Source organism: Poecile atricapillus, chromosome 4 (genome assembly GCF_030490865.1).
Source record: "Poecile atricapillus isolate bPoeAtr1 chromosome 4, bPoeAtr1.hap1, whole genome shotgun sequence".
Taxonomy (NCBI): domain Eukaryota; kingdom Metazoa; phylum Chordata; class Aves; order Passeriformes; family Paridae; genus Poecile; species Poecile atricapillus.
In genome coordinates this window covers 29294214-29320558 of record NC_081252.1, presented here as the reverse complement: position 1 = coordinate 29320558, position 26345 = coordinate 29294214, and the positions used below count along the sequence as shown (strand labels likewise).

Below are 26345 nucleotides of genomic sequence, written 5' to 3'. Positions count from 1 at the left end.
TCAAACTTCTGTTTGTATTAACTATGAGCCCAACTGTGTATAGATGTGGGAACATGCAATCACACAACTTCATGATTTCCAAATAAGTTATAGATAAACCTTTGAATAGAAGAATGATGTAGCAGCAGTCCTTGAAGCCACAAGTAGATACCGTATTTTTTAAAATTCTACTTTGTGGTGTCTTTGAAACTATGAACAGCTCTCTGCTAGTACTCTGTAGAGGAATATAGTCCCTACTTGCTTTTATATCAAATAACTGCATGTTTTCTTTTTCAACTGGCACTGATGCAATGATGAAAGAGAAGATAGTTTGCAATACATTTGCAAGCAAGGGAAGCCAAAGCAGCATTACAGATACCACTAATCCCGCTCATCCCCCACACCCCTCCCCTCTCTTTTTTGAAGTCTTCTGTTATTGTTTGATTGTTCATGCGTGGTCTGACAATCTAAGGTCTTGATCTTTCACAAGCAAAGTTCATATAGCCAGATACCATTAAAGTCTGAGATGATGCCAAGGCTGATCTTCCTGTGGGCTGTCTTTAGATTGTGAAATGTGTTTGACAGCAGGATCGCCTTGCTTTGCTGTATTTGTAGAGCAGGTTATTATGATGAAAAGTTTTAAGAAACTTGGTATTAAATATTATTAAAAAACACCTAATCTTTTAAAATAAATGCTTTAAAAAGTTCCTTGAAATAATTCTTTAAACATTTAGAATCTATGATAACCATCTCTTGTCTGGAGACTGATGATACCGTACATAAAGGCACTTGTTTAATTGAAATTTGGAAGAGATGTGCATAGTTTGCAATGGAAAGGCCTCTTAGGAGTTAAAAATGAGCCAAAGAGCTGGTGACACCAAATTTGACAGGCATGATTTGCCCTTTTTCAAGCCAAGTTGGCTGTCACAAATCACCTCCTTATTTTCTGTGTGTCTTAGCATAGTTTCCAGGAGCTTCTGTTCCATACTCTTGGTGGGTAGAGAAGTGAGATTGTTGGGTTTGTAGTTGCCCAGGTCTTCCTTACTTTCCTTTTTAAAAACAGGCTTATGTTCCTCCTTTTCCAGCGTCACCAGACTGCTGTGACTTCTCAAATATGATGGATCATGGTTTAGCCATATCCTCTGCCAGTTTGCTCAGGAGCCGCGGATGCATCTCATCAGGTCCCGTGGGCCTGTGCACCTTCAGGCTCCATAGATGGCCTCACACCTGGCCTCCTCCTACCTTGGGCAATGGTTCTTCACTCTCCCAGTCCTTCCATTTGCCTTTCATGACTTGGGTGGTGTGACTGGAACACTGGTCAGTGAAGACTGAGGCAAAAGAAGTCATTGGCTGCCTCAGCCTTCTCCACGTCCCGGATAACCATGTCTCTCCCTTTCCCATGCAGAGAGAGCCCACATTTTCCCTAGTCTTTCACCCTCTGTAGGATTCCTTTTCGTGTTTGAGTTTGTCTGGGAGTTCCTTGTTAATCCATGCTTTTCCTGGCTGTTTTTGCCTGACTTCCTCTTTGTTGGGATGGATCACTCCTGAGCTTGGAGGGGATGGTTCTTGAATCTTAAACAGTTTTCTTGGGCCCCTGTTCCATTCAGGTCTTTATCCCATGGTACTCTACCAAGCAGTTCCCTAAAATTACTTGAATAGAAGTCAAGTCAAGTAGCTCTGGCAATTCATCTTGTCTTTTTTATAGTTGATTTTTGTTAAGCAAGTTTTATTTGAAAGTAGTAGTTGATTAACCTGTCAGTCCCAAGCTGAAGTAGCACAAGGGGTGTGGTTGCCTATGGCTGACTGTTCTAATTTCCTGTGCCTCCTTTGATCCGGGCTGGAGCTGATGGAAGGGGTGTTGGTTTTACATCCGTTTTTCTGTCTCCAAGTCTTTCTTTGTGCCTGTGGATGAATTTGTTTGCTTTGCCAGCTCACCCTTTATCAAAGACTTAATCGACTTCTTCTTTTACAGGGAATGCAAAGGGCAACCAATGTTACCTACCAAGCTCATCATGTCAGTAGGAATAAGAGAGGCCAAGTGGTAGGAACAAGAAGTGGTTTTCGTGGATGCACAGTCTGGTTAACAGGTACACCCAAAGATTTCTGGGGATCCTTTTGTTTTAGTTGCTCGTTTGAAAAGCTACCTACTGTAGCTCTTTTTTGCATGCAAAGTTGAATGTTTTTGAAATTTAAGACCTTGATGCAAATTTTATTACTATTTTTAGGTAGACCAGCAGGAAATTGCTTTGGGACAAATAGTAACTTGAGAATTATTTTGTTCAGTGCTCTGAGAGGGTTGTTTTTTTGGTATTGTCTGCTACTTAATTCTGTTTTTCTTTGTGTGTGTGTGTTGTTTTTTTTTACCTTCTTTTTTTAAAACCAATTCTGTCTCTTTGTACTGTCAATTTTATCTATTTAGAAATGAACTACAACTTTTTTTTTTTTGGTAAGAGTCTGTACTTCTGGATCTTTTCTGTAAAAGCATCTTCTCTTGGGATTGTTCTTGTCTCCTTGGTTTGAAATAACGTTTCAGCATAAACTTGTGCCATTGGACAGCAGTTGCATGTTTAGGCAATGCATACTGGAAGGTATTTTTGAAGTCAGCTCTGTGGGGTTTTTTTGTAAAAAGAGGAGGTAAATACATTCTGGAAGATGTTTTTTGTTTTGTAACAGTGAGGAAATTTTTTTGTTCTGTCTTACAAAGCTTTTGGAAGCTTTAAAATATTTCCTGTAAAGCTGGATTTTTTTTAGTTAATACTGGTAATGAAAAAAATAGCAAAATATGTCATTTAATTGGCTTGTAATTTAATTGGCTTGTTGTATTGCAACATAAAAGATCCTCACAGAGTATCAGAGAAACTTACTACGTTTACATGAAGTAAAACTGATTTCCACTGGTGTCGGTAAACGTGTGTGAAATGTAAAGCAGTTGTTGATAAGAAACTGCTGAGAGCCATTCCAAGCAGATTTGATACAGTGGCTTGCTGTCATGTATTTCTTTAGGAAAGAATGGAGCCCTTTCTCTCCCTGTTTCCATCACACAGCTCCAGCCTCTCTCTCAATGCTTGAATGATCTGGTGGGCTGCCTTTCTGTTTCTTCTTGTAATTCATTAATCTAATTTTGAAAAAGGTCATGATAAAAATGTTTCCTCAGTTATCTACATGGCAACATTTTCCAGTTAATGTTCTTTTTAAACAAATGTAATCTTAATGCCCAATTTCATTTTTTTTTTCAGGAAGGAGGGTGGTGGTAAGATATCACGAATGTGTGTGGGAAGCTAGGTTATTGAAGATGTTTGAGCAGTAATGTGAGAGGGTGAAAAGAACTGTAGGTATCGAAGTAAGCAATGTTAACACTTCTAGAACTGTGCAAACATGAGTTTCAAAATTCTGATAAGTATTAGAAAAAAACTGGAATATTGGTACATTCCAAGATTCTCTCACTTTATCAGCACCCACAGATTGGAAATGTACAGAAAGATCTTTCAGGAATTGCTTTTAATTTTTTGAGGTAACCTTTATGTGAGAGCTCTGTTTTAATGAGTGTTGAGGGTCCTAGTAAAGAAAATTGAAGAATTTAGCAAAACTATGGAAAAACATTGCTTTCATGTGTAAAATTATATGCAATTTTTAGAGTGTTAGTTAGTTTAAAGACTTGTCAGCTTGAAGAATGTTCTTAAATGCGTTAATGTATAACCTTAACTTTTGCAATTCATTACATGTTGGAGACCAAATGATGTGTGAAAAGAGAGCATTTGAGTGAATAGCAAGCTAGATGTGGGGTCAAAAATGGCAAGTCAAAGACTGCAGCAGTGAAAAGTAAATGATAAAATTACTGAAATATTCTTTTGGACTGTCGTGCCTATTTTGTGTGATAGGGGTGTACTTAACTGCTGCCACAAGAAGACCGTTCTATTTCCTGCCTTTTGTGTTCCTTCTCTTGCCTTGCACACATTGTACCTCTTGCCTAACTCAACACTGAGCTGATTCAACTTGGGAAATCATCAGTGAACTCACCACAGCCTCCCCACGCACACACACAAAAGGGAGAAAAATGGAAAAAAAACCCCATGAATGTGGGGGGTGAGATTAACAGACTGAGTTGGCTAACGGGCACCAGAAGAAGCAATGCAATGGCTCCTTTTCTCTAAGTGACACCCCAAGCTGTCAAGGTTTCCTTTGCACTTCGTGTTTTCTTAGGGCACACTTCTTAGCACAGTTGCTTATCCTTTGCCTTAGATGTCTTGGAAGTAACACCAAGCTGCTGGTTTGTGTGATGTTTTTGTTTTTCTCCATTCTCTGAAAGCTGGAATAAATTTTAATCACCACTAATAAAAACATTCCTCTTCACCCAGTAGTGCTACTTTTTTTTATACTACCATTGCCCTTTATTTTTCCTGTCACTCAAATGGTAATTTTCATCTTATGGAGATCTGAGTTTGTGTTTCATTTGTGAATGGACTTCTTGGTATGAGCAGGAGCATGTGCTCCAGATAAATTGAAATCTAGTCTGGAGAAATTATTTAAATAAATTTCCGAATAAAAGTGAACAGTGGATTTTTAGGGCCTGCATATGTTTGTTGCCAAAGATTCTAAGTTAGACCAGAGTTTGATAGTACAGTTTTCTTTTCTTGTTACTAACACATGCCAGTTAGTGGAGCATCACTGCTGTATGTGAGTCCTGAGTGAATCAGTGGTGTCTAATTCAGTGCTGTTATTCTGCAAGGAGTAGGAACAGAGTGTGAGTTTGGCCTGATCCCATTTCTTTTGCTGACTGAAATTCACTTCAATGTCATGTCTTCCCCTTCTTAAATAAATATAACATCTTAACCGTGTCTGATTTCTGAATTAAGTTTGCTCAGCTAGTAATAATTGCCATCATCATTGGGGAAAGTACATCATCTCCATAAGCAGCAGCAGAGCTCAAGGCCAAACTCTTACCTGCTTCAAATTGCACACTTAACTTTTACCTTATTCTTTCTTTACCTATTGTCTGTGTAAAAGCCACTTACTTATATTCCAAGTAAGCTTATCCAGAAGGCATTGTTACTGATGCCTATCACTTTGGGATTTTCATAACACGCATGTACTACAACTTGCCTTAACTTGTTCCTATGCTGATATATTTATATTATTGTTGAATATTTTAGGTCTATCTGGTGCTGGGAAGACTACAGTGAGCATGGCACTGGAGGAGTATTTAGTATGCCATGGTATTCCATGTTACACATTGGATGGTGACAATATTCGCCAAGGCCTTAATAAGAATCTGGGTTTCACACCAGAAGATAGAGAGGAAAATGTGCGTCGTATTGCTGAAGTTGCTAAATTGTTTGCAGATGCTGGTTTGGTGTGCATTACTAGTTTCATCTCTCCTTATGCTCAGGTAAGTCTGAAAAACATCTAGATGAAATGTAGGGAAAATGCAAAATGTCATTCAGAATCCTAGTTACAGAAATCCATTCCTAAATTTATCCAGAATCAAATATATACTTGGTTTTTCTTGGTGACATTTTTCACTTTATGGAGGTGATTACTCAAAACAGAAATATTAATTTTAAATATAAAATGTTTACATTCATTCTATAACTGGTGCTATCCTTCAGTCCATTAGACAGAATTATTACTCTTCTATTACAAACAAGCGCAAATGATGTTCCAAGAAAGACTCTTAAAATTGCAATATCTTGTTTCATCCATGTAGATTCTAGTACTTTATAAATATGAAGACTAGGTGTACACTTAACCTGAAGACTCAGGTAAATTGCTTTTAAAAGCAATTCTTCCTTTAGCGAATCAATGGTGAGAGCTTTATTTTTACCAAGTGACTTAGGGGAAAAGTGTTTTACTTGCCTGTAGGTTCTTTTTAATTTATTTCATGTTGTGTATGTAACATGACGTTATGTAATACTGAAAATTAATGTATATCCATGTTCACATTGTTGTGTGAAGACTATTTTCATCCATGCATAAGAAGCTGGAGGGGAGAGACAAAAAGGATATGTGAACACCCAAGTATTTTGAAAAATGACCCTGAGACTTAAGCTTAGGTGTTCCACAGGATGAGAATGTGTTATTTCTTTGGGTAGTGTGGTGCAAACACTTCTTCTGACTACAATTTGGGGAACTCAAACCCTACAGTATAACAGAAGTCTCTAGACATGAGAAAAATAGCTAGTAAAATAAACAATATTTGGTAAGAGAAGATTTTAGTGGATTTTGGAGGGTTTTTTTGTTCTCTCGGTGGAAGTCACCAATATTGTTCCGATGTTTGGCAATCCATAAAAATAACACAATAAAATAAAATATGCAAATAATACAATATTTTGACTACACAAGTTTTGTCAGATTAAGGAATGTAGGGGAAGCTGGTGCTCAGGAGAGAAGGGTGGTTTTATCAAGAGCAGCTGGTAACACCTCCTTCCAGATGTATTCAGCTGGGCAGATGTAATTCCTCAGATCTATATATATAGGTATAGAAGACCCGGCATTCTATTGGTTGGATTTGGCTGTGGGGTTTTATTCTAAATCAAGTTTAATGTAAAATATCTCACATCTTCCTGTCAGATTTTACCACTTAATGTACTGTAGTCAAAGTGATATAGCTTGCAGGGCATCAGTTAATCAAATCAGATTTCTTTTTCAAACTTTGAAAGCTTGCTTACATTGTGCTGTCTGCTTCTTTAAAATAAACTTCAAAGGCAAAAACCAGTAAAAATATGTTGGGGCAACCTTATAGGATTTTTCTTCTATTTTCTTTCAGGATCGTAATAACGCCAGACGAATTCATGAAGGGGCAAGTTTGCCCTTTTTTGAAGTATTTGTGGATGCTCCATTGCATGTCTGTGAGCAGAGGGATGTTAAAGGACTCTATAAGAAAGCCAGGGCTGGAGAAATTAAAGGTGAACCTAAATGTAATCACATCCTTTCTGCATAGGTGAAACATTGGTGTAATTTGACTCCGCGTAAGTGGATGTGCTCAAGTCTGCACAAGTGTATCACCCTTAAAAAGAGCATGGATTCAGGACAGGGCTGAGAAGAAAATTGGAATTGACTTCTAAGTCATGGAACAGACTAGTTAAGTGTGTAGGACAGTGAAAGGATAAAAGTGGCTAACCATACACAGAAAAAGCTTTGAGCACGTTAAAGGTTGCAATAGAAACCATGCAATGATTGAGGATTAGTCTGTTTCCTTTGCGTGTCTGTTGACCAGTTAAAAAGAGCTTGATTCCTTCTAAAGTCTTTAAAGGTCTGCATTAATAAATCTTGCCAGTTTCTTCCAAAATGGAAAACATGGCCGCTGTCTACCTGTAAAGACCACTAAGAACAGTTCTGAAGATACTTCTGCTTTTAAATCTGTGTTCTGTTCCAGTGCCCATGAACATTATTTCCTATTCTCAGCCTCAGGTCAAGATTTAAGTATAACCTGCAATAAAAAAAGCTTAGCTATGCAATCATTCATTCAGGTATTGTTTCAAGTGCTTCTTTGTTCTGTGTTACATTATAGTTTGCAGAAGCTGATGATAGATAGCTCTGTATTTAGTAGCAAAGCAGTTTTTTTAAGTAATCAGTTTTGGGGGTGGAGTTTGCAGATGGTGTATGAATTCACTTTAATCAGAAGAGATATAAAATTCAAGAGATCTAAGACATTCTGTATGAGTGGTTGCTTGATACTTCCAGTACTACAGAATATTTCATGCAAACACCAGGAATATATAAAGCTGAATTAAGATTTGTTCAAAATCAAAGCAAGATGGCTTGAACTGACATGATACAAAGATACAGTTCTGTATAGAATCCTTATTTGTGCCTATTTTATGAGCATCCCTAATATTTTGTTAATTTTACAAGCCCCAAAATGGAATTGTGTTCCTGAAGAAGTGGTATTGAAGTGAACAGTGCCTGAGCAAGATACAAGTGGGTGTAGCAGTGGCTGTGGCTGTATCTTATGACCTATCTGATTTATGAAGGATGGAAATTAAACAAACTTGCCAGTTCACAAGGAACAACAATATTGTTCCAATGATTGGCAAGCCATAAAAACAATATGATAAAATAAAATATGTAAATAATACAATGTTTTGGTTATACAAGTCTTGTCAGACTAAGGAATATAGGGAAAACTGGTGCTCAGGAGAGAAGGGTAGTTATATCAAGAGCAGCAGGTAACACCTCCTTTCAGCTGACAAGGAATGTCAGCAACTGTTATCTTCTTTTTTTCTGTGGAAATGGTAATGAGACACTTTCTTTGCCTCCTGTTCCCACTCCAGTAATCAGATCTTTCTAAAGTGTACAGCTTTTGGAAAAGATACCAGCCTTTCTTTATCACATGGGGTACTGCAGTAATTGGTATTTTTTCTTAGATGAGGAACTAAACTACTAATTTTGAGGGTATTTAAATCCAAAGTGAAAAACTGGAGTTCTAATGTTTGCATTTGCACTTGTGGAGGATGCAGATATAGAGTTGCTGCAGCCCAGCTGATATTCCTGATGCAGCTCTGACTTGTAGTGCTTATACTCTTTGCCTTTGGGCTTGATTTTTCCTCCTTGTTTATGCAGGGGTGGTTACAATCGCCATGATTTCAAAGCAGATTGCAAGCTAAGTAGGCCAGAACAAGTGTCACTGGTAGCTTGTACAGTCTGTGACAGCTATTATAATAAACAGTCATCAATTTTCTGTTAGCAGCTATCTTGAGATGAGTATATTAGCTAAACTAATGTAAAAGGTGTTGAAATTCCTTACTTCAGAGTATTGTTTGGTGTTATGAGTGTAAATTTACATATATACTGGATGTCCATAATATTTTTTCATATTTTATTGATCTTTTTTTAAGAGCATAATCAGCTGATAATGAAGGACAGTGGGTGCATGACTAACCCTGGGTTGATGTGCACAGTTCTTCTGCCAGTGCTCCTTATTCACAGTAAAAATCAAACAGCTTCACCAACAAGAAAGTGCTTTGTATGAGCTGCAGAATGCTGAAGTTTGATGCTGTCAGATATTATGATTAGCAAAGAGTCTGATGAAGAAAAAACCTGTTGATTTCCCAAAGAGTTCCTTTATTAAGGAAGCTAAAACTCCATGTTCTTTCCTGTTGTGTTCATTTAGATATAGAAAACTGTCTGTGAATAACATTAAAAGGAAGTAATCTTTTGGAAGAAGTCACCTAATATTTTTTATTTTATGTTCTATAGGTTTTACTGGGATTGACTCTGAGTATGAAAAACCAGAAGCACCAGAGCTTGTGCTAAAAACTGATTCCTGTGATGTGAATGATTGTATACAACAAGTTGTGGAACTTCTTCAAGAGAGGGTGAGCAGAAATGGAGACATATCTTAGAAACCTTTTTTCCAAGTATTTTTGCCTGCAATCTGAATGTAAGTGCTGGGGAAAACAGAGGCAGATTTTGAGACACAAAGGCTTATGCATCTTTCAGTTCAAACTTTCAAACTTGTCCTATTGTGTGTTTCCTTTTTAAACCTAAACATTGCACAGCACTGATCTCCAAGTGAAATGAGATTTGGACAAGTGGAAAATAATAACTGGAAGGGAGAGGAGGCTGTCTCGATTGTTACAAAACCAACAGTGAATGCTGATTTAAAAATTCTAGCAACCAATTTTAAAGAGTCTGAATTTTTACATTGTCTCTATAGTGTACAAATTAATATATACTGCAGATGTGAAGAGACAGGGGTGCACTTACGCAGTGATTTGCTCTCACTTAAATAAGGACTGCTGTGCTTGTGTCTGTTTCCCCGTGTTTCCACTGTTTTTCTTGTACTAGTAAAAGTGGTCCTGCAATTGTTTAATGACCAGCTCAGAAAGCTGATCTTCTTGACATGGCTGAGTTGAGTTTATGGTTCATAGCTTCTGAAAAGGTAGATCTCTTTCCTTGTTCATGCCTCCAATCTACATCATCCCTTTTGAAGTCTCTGGGCCTTCTCCTGTTGCCTGATAAGTGGATTTGGCTCATTACCCAAACCTAAAATACCTAAAATACCTCACCCCCAACAAACTCCACATGGTAAACAAAACAGACAAAAAAAACCCAAACCCAACACTAAAAGTGAAGGCAGTGAAAAGATGGCTTTATCCTCTCGAAATCATACCCCCAGAATTTGCTAATCCTCATGTAGAAGAACTGTGTTTCCTTACATTCTAATCTATAGTCAGTGGGTAGTGGATGACATTCCAGACAACTGTTCTGTGATTTTTTAATTGAGATACTCTTGCAGACAATAACATACTTTTTTTATGTGAGTTGGATGTTCTGGAAATTTAGGGTCTAGACAGTAGTTTGAGTAAAGCTCCACCAAGTGTTGAAGTTGATACAAGCAAATGACCTCATTGTGTAGCCAGCACGAGTTAGTTTTAACCCTCTGTGTAAGTACAGCTCTGGAGAGATTTAGTCTCTTGTACTGAAATTTTCAAGAAAATTCCTCATGGATGACTGTTTGCTCAGGGTTGCTCTGGAGACGATACAGGGCAGAAAGCCATAAGAAAATTCTAGATTTTTGCCCAAATCCCTATCTGAATATTTTTTTGGAAGAAAATAGGACAGCTGTGTAGGAGTCCTACCTGTAAGAGGTGGCAGTTCCTGACTGTGGGGGCCCTGTGCCTCGGGCTCAGAGAAATTCCTAGTTGTAGAAACCTATGTCACATGTGCCAAGATAATGATCCCTGAAGGCTTGCATTGGAAGTAAGGTAGTATTGGTAGCAGTGCTGACTGCTGGCTCCTAGCCCAGTCAGCTTTGTTTAAGGTACATCTAGCACTTTTTTCCTTTTCTTTGAAGATAACAGTTTAATGAATGGCAAGATATCTTAGTGGTTGCTTTGCTCAATGAAAGACAATGAAATCAAGCCAAGGCTAAATAGGCACGTCTTGTTTTTAGACCATATTAATGCAGTGCTATCTTGAAAATATAATTTCTGTAGATTTTCTGTAGTTTGAACAAGAGGGCTTATAAGAAGGCTGAAGGAATTTTTATAAGGGCATTTAGGGAGAGGACAAGGCTTTAAACTGAAGGTAGTTTAGATTAGATATCAGGAATAAATTTATTACTGTGAGCCTGGTGAAACGCTGGAACAGGTTGCCCAGGGAAGCTGTGGATGCCCATCCCTGGAGGTGTTGAAGGCCAGGTTGCTTGGGTCTTGGAGCAAGTGGAAGATGCCCCTGTCCATGGCAGGGGGGTTGGAACTAGATGATCCTTAAGGTCCCTGTCAGCCCCAACCATTCTGTGCTTTGATGATTCTGTGAAATAAATTGGTCGGCATTATGAAAATATTTGTCAGCATTATGAAAATATGTGCCTGTGCCACAGAGAAGACTACCTGCTGTAAATAACTGTAAATAACAATAGCATAGCCAGGAGCATGAGGGAAGCAATTCTGCAATTTTATATGTCACTTTTAAGACCTTGTCTGGATACCGTGTTCAGGTTTGTGCCCGTCTCCTTCACCCAGAAGAAAACACATGTGCTTCTGTGAGCTGAGCAGAAGGTCACCAAGATTCTCAGAGGCTGGAGTATGTCACTGTACAAGGAGAGGCTGAGGGGAGGTGGAGTTGTTCAGCCTGGACAAGAGAAGACTACAGGAGTTCTTGTTGCAATTTCTATCATCCAAGTGGGAATGTATAGGGAAGACTGATGGAGATTTGTCTTAGAGGTGTACAAGGGTAGGATGAGGGGCAGCACGCATGAGATGAAGTACAGGAGATTAAAATTAGACATAGGGGGAAAAAGTCTTTTGCTATAAAGATGGTCTGTTTCTAGAAAAAGTTGCTTTGAGTGTTTGTGGATGCTCTGTCCTTAGAGATATTGAATGCTTGATTGGCCAAGGTAGCAGCCTGCTGTAGTGGGACCAGTTTTGAGCAGGAGGCTGGACTAGATGATCTCCAGAGGCAATCAGCATCAGCAAAGGACTCATCATCCCAGTGTGAGGAGGCACATTTTCATAACACATCTAGTTTATTTTTTTATTACTTTGCTGTTCTTTATATGAATGTATTGAGAAATAATAAATATTGAGGAATATTCTGTAACTTGCCCTTTGGTAGAATTAAGCTTTCAGTAAAATTGATGCCTTAAAATGGTCACTAGGTGGCTTGCTAGCCTAGCATTTTCTTAATTCCTAAAATTCATGCAGTTTAAAGATGCATGGATTCCTTTTGTTGCTGGTTTTCTTGTTATGTTTTTGTTTGTTTTAGTCTGAGTAGATGTTTTAAGCACCACTTTGATGTGTGCAAGGGAGTCTAGGTTTACAATCCTACAAGTTCTCTAAATGTCAGACTCAGTCACTAGAACTGTCTTCAAGCTGTTTACATTTGTTTAACGAAGTAGGTTGTTGACAGAAATTGCATTGTGAAACCTTTGTTTTGCCCTTTAGTGGGATACTAAAACCAGGATAATCCTTGAAGAGATCTTTTTAATAGGCACATTTATTTTAAGCTATTGGTGGTTTGTAAAATTAGGACATCCTAGCCTGGGTAATGAGCAAGGGTCCAGAGGGAAAATTGTGAAGTAGCATAATGTGCACTCCATCATTACAGTGTTGCTTACAGGAGGCAGTATCTTCTTCTGGGCTTGTTGCTGTGACAGTTTGCTGCAGCTCTCCTGGACTGTAATGCTGCTGCTCAGGCAGAGAAAACAAAAGCCTTATTTTGCCTAACTTACAATGTAATAAAATCTGCTTCCAAAATGATATCTGATATGTAATGGGCCAAGCTTTTCCTTATAAAACACCATTTCTAAATGCTAGTTTAATTTGTCTTCTTTTGATGTGTCTTTGAGGATATGAATTATGCAACTGCCAGTGAGACTCATCACATCTTGTTACTCCTGTACTCATTTTATCTCTCACTTGTCAGCAGTCTACTGCCTTTATTTTACTTTCCATGGAGGTAGTGCCTAAGGTCTGAAAAATGCATTAAAATTCCTGAGCTAGCTTTATGTATTCTACAAGCATACCTATACACTCTGGCCTGCATATGCTGGAAAAATAAAGATAATTTAATTATTGTTGTTATGGGTCTGTATATACTCTGCTCCAAGGGTGAGCTTTCTTTCTCCAAAAGTAAAGCATTATTTTACAGAGGTTTCTCAAACACTGAAAACTGTATTTTAAAAAGGTCAGGCTCTTTTCACTGATTTTTTTGCTACTGGAACATTTGAGTGGGTTTTGATGTATTACACCATCCTTTGTTGGAGGAGACTTTTTACAGTTTTACTGTGATGACCTTCTCTCTTCTTTTATTATGGTTTTATATTTGTGTTGATCTCTTCTAACAAGTTTAAGGTCTTGAGCACTGCAGAATGAGAATTTCTTGTTTAATACACATGGAAGAACACTGTATTTTTTTTCAAATAAAAAATTTATATGTTGGTTATAGAGCTAGATTTTGGTTCACTGCACAGATGGCATCACGTTTAAATATTGTAAGAGTTTATATAGATGAAAATACTGGTGTATTATCATTAGCTATAGGAAATGTATTTAATTTGTACATCCGTATGAGTTTTCAGTAGAGAAGGAGCTTTATTTATTTTATGTTTGTGTTACCATTTCCAACGTATCTTGTATAGAGAATTACTTAAATTCATAAATGCCAGTCTCTAAATGTGTTTTTACTTCTTCGGCATGTGTAAAAGCATAGAGCCTGCCTTTCTACTGTAGATAATGTAGGTATTAATGAGTTATAAAAACTTCATTCAATTCAATAGTTAAATATTTACTAGGTAAATGTTATATGGGTTACTTAAGGCTTAGGAAAAAATCTCTTGTCAGAATGTTTCATCTCTTGTCAGAATGTTTAGCCAGTCTGCTGGCTTGAGCAACTAGCAATATATCATAGTCTTGGAACGGTGCTAGCTTTTAGATGAGTAAAAATTGCATAATTAATAAACTCTTGCTATTGTGTAGTACAACATTAGAATTTTACTTCTTGATGTGTGTTCAGTGCCCAAGAGGCATTCTGAGCAAACATAAAGTTCTGTTTATTCCTATTATGCAGGACATTGTACCAGTGGATGCCTCTTACGAGGTGAAAGAGCTTTATGTGCCGGAAAACAAGCTACAGTTGGCCAAAACTGATGCTGAGTCTCTGTTAACCCTGGAAATAAATAAGGTATTGTGTGTTCAGGTGTCTCATTGCTGCAGTTGAAGGACAGTCTGATCTGTTGTTTAGTGTAAGTAGATGTAGTTGAAATACCTGTACTGGTTACAGAATGCACCTTGATATAATTTTTCCTCTTTCCTTGAGCGGAAGCACAGCATCTGTGGTTTCTTTGTTTACTTACAAAACATAATTGATCTTCATACTTTTATGAATAATGTCTGGTGCAGTGTTACTTATCCCTACCCTGGAGAAAAAATTTACAGTGATTTCCTCCCACGCTCCCCGCATCTCCATGGACAAAACCAGGCCTGGAATGTCTTGTATGAGAAATTGCTTCTAGAAGGATTGCTTACTTTTTTTATCATTTACTTACAGAAATAATTTTATTGTGAATTGTAATTGCCTAGAAATATAGGGGAAATCAATTCTTGATTGTTCCTGTTTGTAGTCTTCAGCTAAACAACAGTGACTTTTGATATATACAAAGAATTTATACCAAACTCGAACAGTTGCAAAGAGATGATCAGATCTTCTTTATTGGTTTTTTTTTTTTTCTGATTAGAGCATACTTGTGCTTTGTTTCTAGTTTCCAGCAGAGAGCATATGGAAAAGCATGGATCAGCTTGATCAACCCTATTCTTGTTTTGGTTAAATGCATTCTTTTTCAACTCAAATCAATTAGATGAAGCTGCTTCTGGCTGTCTTTGTTTCTACCTCATTCCTTTTTCTGAAGAACTATGCCTAAACACAGATACAATGCATGAGTTTTTTCACTGGTGTTTTTGATGGCATTACTAGAATTTAAAGCTAAGCATTTGATCTAGGAACTGACTAAGCTCAGAGTTCAACATCTATTGTGAGTAGACTTTGAAGGATTGGGGTGACATACTAAGCACTAAACAAAATAATTTTAAAATTTGCCTGGTCCTCTACTAGTAATGAATATTGATACTTCCTTTCACCAGATTTTACTAATTTCTTTTCACATATATCTGTGTAAAACTATGAATTACTTTGTGGAGGAATAAATGCTTATTATTCACCATTATTAAACTTCAGTAGTGTCCCATTTGAAATTGCCACTTATCTAGAAAAACAAATAATTTTGCCCTCCACCCCCAACCACTGGCTTTTTTAATATCAAACAAGTATCTAATGTAAGCTTGGGAAGAAACTGTTTTGTACTTGCCTCAGTATAAATTAAAACAGTGTAATAAAATTAGTCATGCCCTTTGCAAAAGAGACCTACACAAGCAAAGCCTGTCCTTGTCAAAAACTTGACCAAGTCTTAGTAATGCACATGCAGAAGTAATGGAGACCACACACTAAGTCATAGTGTGACTGAGTGCTGAGGAAGGAAATTCTGTGTAAACTGATATCTCATGCTAAAAGAAGTACTAGTCCAAAGAGAATTTTGCTTCTGGATTGTCTCACTAGTTTATGGAAAAAAAAAAAAAATTAGTTTCTCATTTGTTTAAAGATTGGACCTCTTAACATTTACACCCATAATTCTGGTATTTTTTGTGGTAACTGTATGTGTTGTTACTATATTTTTCTTTTTTTTAACATCTTTGTTATCTTGTTTTGTTAGACAAAGGCAAGTGGGATTCTCTAATTTTGTTAAGATAAACTTTATCAAGATTTACAAATAAAATTTTTTGGTGTGTGTTTGTTGGTTTGTTTTTTTTTAACACCTGGAAATTTGATCCAGTGTAGGGACTGGAAAATAGCCAAAAATATGAAGAGTGAGGAACAAGTCGTTATTTTTTCGTTATTTGTAGAAACTTTGAATTATTTGTGATTAAAAACTGTAATACTGAGAAATTTTCCGTTTGTACTGTCCTGCATTTTAGAATTAAAACATGATCTATTATGATTAATACCTGATGCCAGTAATTAAGCATCAACCTTTTTCTGCTCTAAGTCTATTTCTTCATTTCTTTACAAGGTGGATATGCAGTGGGTACAAGTGCTAGCAGAAGGTTGGGCAACACCCCTGAATGGCTTTATGAGAGAAAGAGAATACCTCCAGTGCCTTCACTTTGACTGTCTCCTTGATGGTAGGGTAAAGCACACCATTTATAAAATTCAGCAAACTAATTTTACTTCTAAAATATTTTTGATGCTTTGCTTCATAGTGGTGGTGTGGTAACACATTATCAGGCTTGTGCACAACCTGAGGTCTGGCATAAGAGAATAGAATATTATAATAACCAGTTTTAAATGTGATGGTTTTATTCTTTTTATACCTACCATCATATTAGAATTTGAATATTTTGTCTTTTTGCCTTTACAAATTTTTTTTTCAAATGTCTTAATTTTTGAAAAACATTTAATTCTAAAATGCACACTTCTAATTTGTTTTGAAGAAATTGATCTTAGATTTTTGGAATTGCAATTTCATTGCTGTTTGACTCTATGACCAAAAGGTTTGTTCCGTATTAGTAATGAAGGAAAGGACAAAAACTGACTTAAGTGCTGGAGCTGTTGCAAGTGTGAAATCAGAATTTGGGTATGAACAATTGTCACATGTAATTGAATTACTATGACTTAGTAAATATCCTGGCATGATTTAAATGAGTAAATTTTATTTTGCATTACCAGTTGGCTAAGAACTTTGTTAAGATAGTAAGTCATAACATCCTCCAGATTTTGGAGTTTGTGATCCTCTGTCACTTTTCATTTATTCGTCTTTGAAGGCTGTTTTACTCCAGCCTTTTTCCTAAACTCATGCTTCCTTTTGCATCACTTTTGTCTTGCTAGAGACTAAATAGCAGAACAAAAAGAAGTGACTTTTCTCTCAATTCTGTGATACAGACATATGTCATCCTTCTTATATTTCTTAATTCCCTTTTGTCTAGGTGCTATCCCAGACAGCATATTGCCATCCTGTTACTTTGCAGTATAATTTTGGGCTGCTAGTTTTGTTCTCATTTAATTTGCCTTCTGTACATCCATCCATGTGAAAAGTCCTCTGCAGATGACATGCAATGCATTCAGCTGCTAAAATACATTGTAGGTTCTAGTTCTGTCCATTATTTTCTGTAAATCAGGATTTTTATAAGGCATTTAAGACCTTGTGTAGGTGAGTGTTTCAGATACAACAAATTTTCAAACTTCTTTTGCTGTTGTTTTGAGTATCTCATCTGTGCTACAAAAAATACAAGTAATGGAAAATAGCAGCTTATTGATGGAAGCAGTTTTCAGTCCTAAGCTTGGATAAAATCATTATGTTCCTTTAGATGTCCTGTTACGATTTCCTCTTTTTAGAGATCTACTACAGCACTTACGTGTGTAAATCTTTTTAGAAAAATATGATTGCCTTAAAGCTGCTTTGCTACTTGCAGCAACAGTTAAGTCAAAACAACGTCCTCAAAGTTTTCTCTTTGCTTGGTGTGTTAGTTTTGGGTCTTACAGCAGCAGTCATTTTGCAGGGCTTTGATTCTGAAGAGAGGGAAATGGTTTACTACCTGTAATGCATCTTGTCCTTTGGGCTTTAAAAGCAGTGTTTATACTGGCTGACTTCTAAGCTATGGAGATCAGTGCAGATGTGTTGATAGTCTCACTTTAAAGATTAAGTTGTCTGGAAAAGTCTCATCCTGACACTTTGCTCATCTGTGATTGATTTAACAGACTTGTTTCACTACCTTGCCTCATTTTCTTATTTGTACAGTGGCTGAAGAAAAATGTAGAAGATATTTTATGTTTATTGTCATGGACAAAATAATCAACAGGTTTGACATGTCTTCATCCTTTGAAATATTTATTTACTTGTCTGCAAAGCAAAAGGTTTTTTTAAATTATCTGTTTTGGGGTGTTAAACCACTCTCTGTGACTGCTGCCAAATTCAATTTTATGACCTAGTTGCTTTGAAAATAATTCTGGGCACCAAGACTGAACTTAGAAGGAGATACACAGCATGCATTATACATTTTGTATTATGAAAGGAGGGAGATCTATTTTTCTCTTAAAATTTTCATCCAACTTTATAATTTTTAATTTCCTAAGAAATTTAATTTCCTAATAAAAATATTGCTTAATTAGTAAATTATAATTATATTAATAAATAGCAAAATTAGCCTTATTTTAGAGTCTTGGCAAATGCCAAAACCTCCATTAACTTGAAAGGGTCCATGACTTTTCTCCTGGATGCCACCCAAAAGTTTAGCACTCAGGCATATGCTTATTAGAACCCAAGCCTTTGTAGAAGACTTAGGATATTTACTCTGCTTTGGGTTTCTCAAATCTCACTCTTGTAGAAAAGAAAAACAAAACTTTTAGCATCTGGCAGCAGAGCAGGTGCTTACAAATGAGGACCACACAAAACTTCAAAATTCAGCCAGTTGGCTTAGTTTCAGAAGTAAAGTAACTGGTAAACTTTCAGCTGAACAAACTATGCAAAATGTTTGCCTGACTCAGCAGTTTCTTTGCACTTTTTTCTGTAAGGTTGAATATGAATACAGTTTTAAGTAAACAACAAAAGTCACCTTTTGAAATAGTTCAATTATGTGTGTCAACTACTTGGGTATGTTTGTCTCGTCCTATTGCATAGTTTTTTTCTTAGGGATCAAAAGTACGTCTACATAGAATATAATTTACTTTTTACTAATTATCCACTCCAATAGCAATCTTGCCTAATATTTTAGATGATCTATTTTAAAATGTTATTTGTGTATTTCTATTTTCTATATAGTTTCTTAAGAAAGGTATTAATTTGACATTCCCAAAAAGTAGTATCTTTGCAGTTTAAATATTTTTCTGTAACTCTAAGTACTTGCTGTTTTCAGTACTGTGTTCACTCTTTCTCAAACGTCAGTGTTTGCTCAGTTTTATAGCACATGTATCTTATGGAAGCATCAGTTCATTCTAAAAATTGTTTAATCCTGTTAAAATAAGTGTTTCAACTACCTGTCATGTAGTACACTTACAGCCTTAGAAGTAGCCTGTTAATTAGGTAGATTTTCATGACAACATTGATGACTGTTACTAAGGATAAAGGACTTATTTTTTTTCTCTGCAGGGGGAGTTATTAATCTGTCAGTGCCTATAGTGCTAACAGCTACTCAAGAAGACAAAGAAAGGCTTGATGGGTGCACAGCAATTGCACTGGTGTATGAAGGGTGCCGTGTTGCCATTCTCCGTAATCCCGAATTTTATGAGCACAGGAAAGAGGAACGCTGTGCTAGGCAGTGGGGAACAACATGCAAGGAACATCCCTATATCAAGGTGTGTGTTTAAAAGCTGAAAATCTAATTCTGTTTGCTGTACTGTTGTGGAGCTGCAGATTAAGTCAAGTGCATGTCTAGGGTTGATGTCCTTTGACAAAAAACTACTTGGAAACTTAATTAAAATATCTGAGCAGAAACAAAGGTATTTTTTTTTCTGAGCAGCTGTTGAATAGTCTGTACTTAGTGTGAAAATCTAATGTCAATATGTACACATGAAATGAATTTAGAATGCACTGTAGAATCTGTGCTACAGAAGAGGGAACTTTGCCCTCCAGTGTGCCTAGGAAACACATCCCTCTGTGTCACCAGATGGATCATCAAAGCTCCTTAATCTGTGGATATATGCATCGTGAAGGATAGAAAACTTCTTTTCTGCCTGCATGTGGTGCACGTGAGACCTGCTTGCTTTAGATGTTTTTCTAACAGGCCCTGTCCCTGGAGAGTTCATAATTTAACACTCTGGGGAGTAATTTCCCATCCATTGTGTTAGTTATGTTTTATTATCTTGGCCTTATGTGTGTGTCGTACTGAAATGTTCTAATTGTAACACACTCATCATAGTGCTGTGTTGGCTTATGCAAGCTGATGTGAATGTTGCATCTTAGCTCTGCAGAGCCAAAGTATGTTTATTTCCCCATTTGTCTCTGAGGTATTTTTGTTTACAGATATGACACAGGATCAGGTAAAGAGAAAACAAACCTCTAATTATGATCTTGCTCTTGAAAAGGGAGAGCTTCTGAAATGTTGTAGAAGTACCTGTATGACAAATAGAAGATTTTCAAAGCCCTTGATGTGTTCTGTGATGTTGAAGATAAGATTTTCCCTTTATTGAAAACTTAGCACAGATCTAATAAATTCTAAGAAAATCTCATGCAGACAAAATTTGAATGATTTCTTATGTAGAAGATAAGGAATCTCTGTTCTTATGCCTGTACTACGGTGTATGGTTGTAATATGACAGCACGTGAATTTGGTGGCCGTTCTTAATCAGAAGTATTTGGATATCTGAGAGATTCTGTAGTGCACAGTTTTCTTATCTTCATATCATTATCACACCTTCCCTCCACCTTGGTAAGATGTCAAAGTCGGGCATTTTCTTCAGTAGGGGAATGGTTACTGTGGCATCATTTAATTCCAGCAGGTCAAAGGAAAAATAAATTGAAAAATTCACATGTAATTTTCACATCTTGGGTTTTGGGTTTAGTATGTAATATCTTCTGTTATATCAAAATTTATTGTCATTTCTAAATTACATAAGGCTAGAAAAGTTATTTGAAATGTGTATGAAACTTGAAAGTTTTTGGTGATTTCATCTTCAAAAGAAAATGCATTCTTAGAAATTAAAAACTTCAGAGTAATGTCTATGGCTGTTTGTAGAGTATGTTAAGCAGCTTGCCATAATTATTTTTTTGATAAAGCGTGAGGTGATATTTAAAGATATAAGAAGTGTAGTGACTGTCCAACATCTGTTGCTTGGGTAAGCTGCTACCATGAAACAAGTCTAAAAACTGTTCTACTTCAAAGATTCTGATTTTATTTGTAGATTAAAGTGGGTGAGTAGTTAATCAGAATTATTTTGTTTGTTACTTTATTCCTGACAAGAATCTTGTAAACTGCAACAGCATTTGCTTTGACTGATAACGATAAAGTGTACAACTTCATTGTATTGCTATATTGTGATTAAATCTTAAAATATGTACTAATAAAATATATGTTAATATAGACTAAATAAATTGTAATAGACAAGGCTTTCCAGACACTATCATTGTTTGCCATGCAGTGTTGGTTAAGAGTATTGGCTATTTGCATTTCTATATATTATCTCTATTTTGAAAAAAAGGCATATGCCTGCTGAAGATTTGTGCATCTCTCCTGCATCATGGTATAACATGTCTGGACTATGCTCCAGTGAATCTTTTTCATTTTCTTAACACTGGTGCTTGAATTACGACTGTCAAATAAAAATAACATGGAACACCATCCTTAATAAAGATGTGTCCCCATTGCAATGCTCTAGATAATCAGGAGAAGCTGATAACTAATCCTGACATGGACTTTCCTTTATTTTCTTAGATGGTTATGGAGCAAGGGAACTGGCTTGTAGGTGGAGATCTACAGGTCCTTGATCGTATTTATTGGAATGATGGACTTGATCAATACCGCCTCACTCCAGCTGAACTAAGGCAGAAATTCAAGGAAATGAATGCTGGTGAGTAAATTTTTTTGCTTTCTTTCTTCCTGTAGTGGCTTATCCAAATGTCTGCTTCCACCAGTGAGGCTGGCATTGTTTCAAGGATGAATATTTTGAATGCTCTGGTAGGTGGCATTCTTTGCTTTTAATAGTAATAATATGCATGATCTCAGGCATTGCATTGCCTAAATACATAACAGAAGCTGGTCATGCCGGAAGTTCTGAACTTTATCTTTCCATACACTGTAGGCATGTCAGTTATGCAAGAAAATATAGTGTTAAAATGTGGTAAGATGTGATTTAAAGATCATGTTTGGCCAAAACCACAGAAGTTGGTTGAATGCTGAGCTTTCATGCTCTGCTATTTTTAAGTCTGTTCCATGATGCTGCTGGAGAGCAATGCTTATGAAAGTAGTGCAGGTAGGCTGGTGCCAAGTTTATTTTCTGCACAAGAAACAAAACTGGTTTTTTTCACAGAAGTAGTTGTGTCAGGCTGATAAGTAAGAGGCTGAGGAAATTCATAAAGCAGTGAACAGTCAAGATGCTTTCATTTGTGGCAGTGACTGGCAGGCAGCTACATTTGTAAATGTGAGGAGAGAGATTAACATTGAGAATGCAAACCACAACCAATACTGAGCTTCTGTCATTGCTCTGTGTGGTCAGTATGTCCAGGATCAGTAGGTGTGGAATATCAGTCTTTTGGCTAACCCCTAAACAAACACATATTTGAGGTCTGAAAAAACCCTGTTCTCCAGGTTTCATTGGTTCCATATTGGAAAATCTCTCAGTTACAGTGATTTTGGTGTCTTGCAGGATACTTTAGTTCATCTGAATTTACAGGAGAGAGAAATCCTGATTGTGGCAGGGTTTTTCATTGAAAGGTTTGTAATACTCTGGAATAGGAGTTAGTCTTGCCTTGTTCTTACCACGCTTAAAATCTACTAAACTAAGGTGAAGGAAACTTAGTAAGGAACATTAAATCCCCTTTTATTACTTTTGTTCCAAATGGATCCATTTGTTCTCTTGATAATATATTTAGCCTTTAAGATAGGTAGCATAGTTTGATTTCCTTGTAGAATATAATACCCTTAGCAAGTGAGAAATCCAAAGAGAAGATTATAGCTCTTGGAGAAAACAGAGTAATTCTGCAGAAAATTCAGAAGTTAAGGAAATTGACTTTTTTTTTTTTTTTCCATGGTTGATTTTTATTAGTTTTGCTTATTAAGTACAGTGATTTTTTAGTAATTGATAATTCTTCAATGACCTGTGAGCACTGCCATTGTACTTCCTTAATAGACCTCAGGGGAAAGCATGTACTGAAGATTTTTCTGTGGCTGTACAACTCCTGATAAAATAACTTGCTTTCTTTATATCTTTTGTCTTTGTTTTTTTCCCTCCACAGATGCTGTCTTTGCATTCCAGTTACGCAACCCGGTGCACAATGGGCATGCTCTTTTAATGCAGGATACTCATAAGCAGCTTCTGGAACGTGGCTACCGGCGCCCAGTCTTACTCTTGCACCCCCTTGGAGGCTGGACAAAGGAGGATGATGTTCCTCTTATGTGGCGCATGAAGCAGCATGCTGCAGTACTGGAAGAGGGAATCCTGAACCCAGAAACAACAGTGGTAGCTATATTCCCTTCCCCCATGATGTATGCAGGACCAACTGAGGTAAGTACATTAAGAGTTTAAAGTAAAACAAAACCCTTTCGATAGTCCACTGAAATATTTTGTGCTACGTCTGATGTTTGTGTGTTGTTTTGTTTTAATGGAGGGAGAGAGGAGACTAATTTTGCTTGGGAAGGCAGATTATCTAGTCTCTGTCACCAACCAAAACATTCTCTTCTGAAGAAACTACTGTGTTGGAGGGTCTTGCTGGAAAGGTTGGGAGGAAATATTGGGTTTATAGGTTCCTTTCTTTACAATTACAAGGATGTGATAATCATTTAATCCTTCCTCCTTTTTTATGGTCTTTTTCAGCAGGAATTCTAAGATCTGTTAACATACTGAGTGATTGTCCTGAATGTTAAAGTAGTTAAGTTTTATGATTGTTAAGGAAAAAGTTTGTATGTTGGAGGGGTATTCACACATTAAGAAAAAGGCAGTCTGTTTATTTTATGGCAAACTTAATTCAGAGAGTATTGTTTCAAGGCTTTTTTATGAAATAATTCTTTGGCAACATTTTATTTAGAAGCCAGGTCTTGGGTTGGAGTCCCTAGAGGTTTGTGGGAGGCAGCAGAAAGAATAAGTGTTCTCAACTGAGGACAATTCCTCAGGGAGATATTGATTCTCCATCTTATTCCTTTTTTTTTAAATTTTGTTTTTCCCTGCTTGCTTGCCTCCACCTTGAATCACAGGAAGTTCAAGTTCTGACCAGGCTCTGAGGTTGACTCTGGGGTAGCTGTTTTGACAGACAGGGGATCTTCCTAGTTAAGTTAAGTTAGGCAGATGCCACTTATTTTCTGTTGGCTGGTTGACTGGTCAAACAGAGCTTTCACTGCCTTTCAGTCTAGAGAAAAAAATGCAGTCCAGATGTAGCTGAGGCATGTGAGTAAGTTAATGTGGAGAATCTTCTGCTGTTTTCTATAGGCCTTTTGTGAGAATTAACAGAAATCTTCTACCTCATTCTTGTATATGTGAGGAGGAACAAAACCCACATTCCTTATCCTGAACAGGATAAAATTTTTCTCTTTACCTATATGACATTTCCAGTGACCTCAGGGTACAGCCTGACAAATTTAATAAATATCAGTTTAGCATTTTTTGTATTTTTAACATTCCTGATAAATGCCTTGGAAGAAAAGAAACAGTTCTGTAAGGATAAGCTGAATCAAAATGCAATAAATTCGCCTGCTTAGGAAAGAAAGTCTATTACGAGCATTCATGTGCAGTGTGTACCTAGTTTATGTGTCCTTTGGGTTTTAATGTTCATGCAGACAAAGTGTTAGTCCTGCCTTGAACAACATCCATGCCACATCTACAAGTTGAAAATGCTGAACATGGGTGTTTTTTCATTCTGAATGTGTAGATAGTGCTGAAGTGACTTTCTGAGTAGCTACTGTGTAAATAAAACGAGGATAGGATGTTGTAGCTGTAAGTTTGATGGTGATCAACTTAACTGGTTCTTTATTATGTTGTGGCTCCATAGTAAAAATCACATCTGATTAAGGAGAACATGGTAGTTGCAGAGTGCATGCCCATTTTGAGAGCTGCAGTTTTGGAGCATTTTCATCTGTTAATTGTTTTTCCTGTCTCTGTTGTAGGTTCAGTGGCACTGCAGATCACGGATGGTTGCAGGAGCTAACTTCTACATTGTAGGGCGAGATCCAGCAGGGATGCCACACCCCGAAACTGGGAAAGATCTGTATGAACCAACCCATGGTGCCAAAGTGCTCACAATGGCTCCAGGCCTCCGAGCACTGGAAATTGTACCCTTCAGGGTTGCAGCTTATAATAAGAAAAAGAAGTGCATGGATTATTATGACTCTGATCAGTAAGTTGTATTTTCATTTTAAAAAAATTTTGAGCAATAGCTGCCTCTTATGCCTGCCCATATGAAAAAAAAAATTGTTTATAATTAAATCAATAGTGCTCAAATAGGGCAGTGTTTAGATGTGGTTTTAGATCAATGTAGCTTTGAGATAAATATAGCTTGATTTCATTATGATTTGGTGCACAGTGCAACTACCTGATCTAACTTTAGATGTCACATGAATGCTCCCCAGGGTGTGGGGTTTCTCTGATTCTGGAACATAATGGCACAGATTTGTAAATCCAGAGAAAGATACTACTGTTTATTATAATGGTAAGGTTAGCCTTCTGCTGCTTTGTCTTTCTAAATATGCTTCTCAGGTGTCAGATGGGCATTAGATAGGAGGGAAGACACACAGTGAGAGGGTGCAGCATGGAGAAGAAAGTGGACAAGATGTGGTGACAAATAGCTATTTATTTTCTCTCTTAGTAATAAAGCAAAATGATGCCCTAAGAATATTCTGTATCCCAGGGTTTTCAACTTTGTTTTTTTTTTTTTTTTTTTTTAAATCAAATTACAGAGCAGTTCATTTCACCTTCTGTAGCATAATAGCATGTTTCAATGCTATTTTTCCCTTGTTTGGCATAGCAATGTCCAAAACTTAGTGTATGTGTTGCTCTGGTGACAGTGAATGATACTGGGAAGATGACTTGTCATTTTAATTTAATCCTCTTTATTCAGATTGTTGAAATGTACTTTTGTTTTATGTCAAACTTCAAGTTGAAGTTGGTACTGAAATGCAAACTTCTATGGGCAATCTGTTCCAGTGCATCATCACCTTCACAGGAATGGATTTTTCCTAATATCTAATCTAAACCTACATTCTTTCAGTTTAACGTCATTCCTCCTTGTCCTATCACTATACACCCCTGCAAAAAGTTCCTCTCCAGCTCTCTTGTAGCTTCCCTTAGGAACATGAAGGTGCTATAAAGTCTCCCTGGAGCCTTCTCTTCTACAGACTAAACAACTCCAACACTCAGCCTGTCTGCAGAGGAGAGGTGCTCCAGCTCTCTGATCAAATTTTTTGCCCTCCTCTGGACTCACTCCATCAGATCCGTGGACTTCCTATGTTGAGGTCCCTAGGTCTGGATGCAGTATTCCAGGTGGGCTGTCACAAGAGTGGAACAGAGGGGAAGAATCGCCTTCCTGGACCTGCTCGTCATGGTTTAATACAGAAAGATCAAAGTGAAGTAGTTTCATTGGTGTGTCAATTCTTAATAAATTAAAATAGTAAAGGAGTAGCAATGTGACAGGCCAACATTCAGAATGTTGATTCTCTGATCATCAGTACTGTACTCGT

General features: G+C 37.0%; 1 protein-coding gene across 1 annotated transcript in view; it reads left to right on the top strand.

Moving 5' to 3' along the window:
- Positions 1–26345, top strand: part of PAPSS1 (3'-phosphoadenosine 5'-phosphosulfate synthase 1) — a 40164-nt gene that overhangs the window by 5777 nt on the left and 8042 nt on the right. The window contains exons 2-11 of the mRNA XM_058838672.1: positions 1952–2066; positions 5130–5365; positions 6743–6881; positions 9175–9293; positions 13990–14103; positions 16043–16154; positions 19115–19320; positions 21396–21531; positions 22916–23184; positions 24777–25006. Coding sequence (XP_058694655.1) covers positions 1952–2066; positions 5130–5365; positions 6743–6881; positions 9175–9293; positions 13990–14103; positions 16043–16154; positions 19115–19320; positions 21396–21531; positions 22916–23184; positions 24777–25006 — 1676 coding nt within the window. The remainder of the gene's footprint in view (positions 1–1951; positions 2067–5129; positions 5366–6742; positions 6882–9174; positions 9294–13989; positions 14104–16042; positions 16155–19114; positions 19321–21395; positions 21532–22915; positions 23185–24776; positions 25007–26345) is intronic.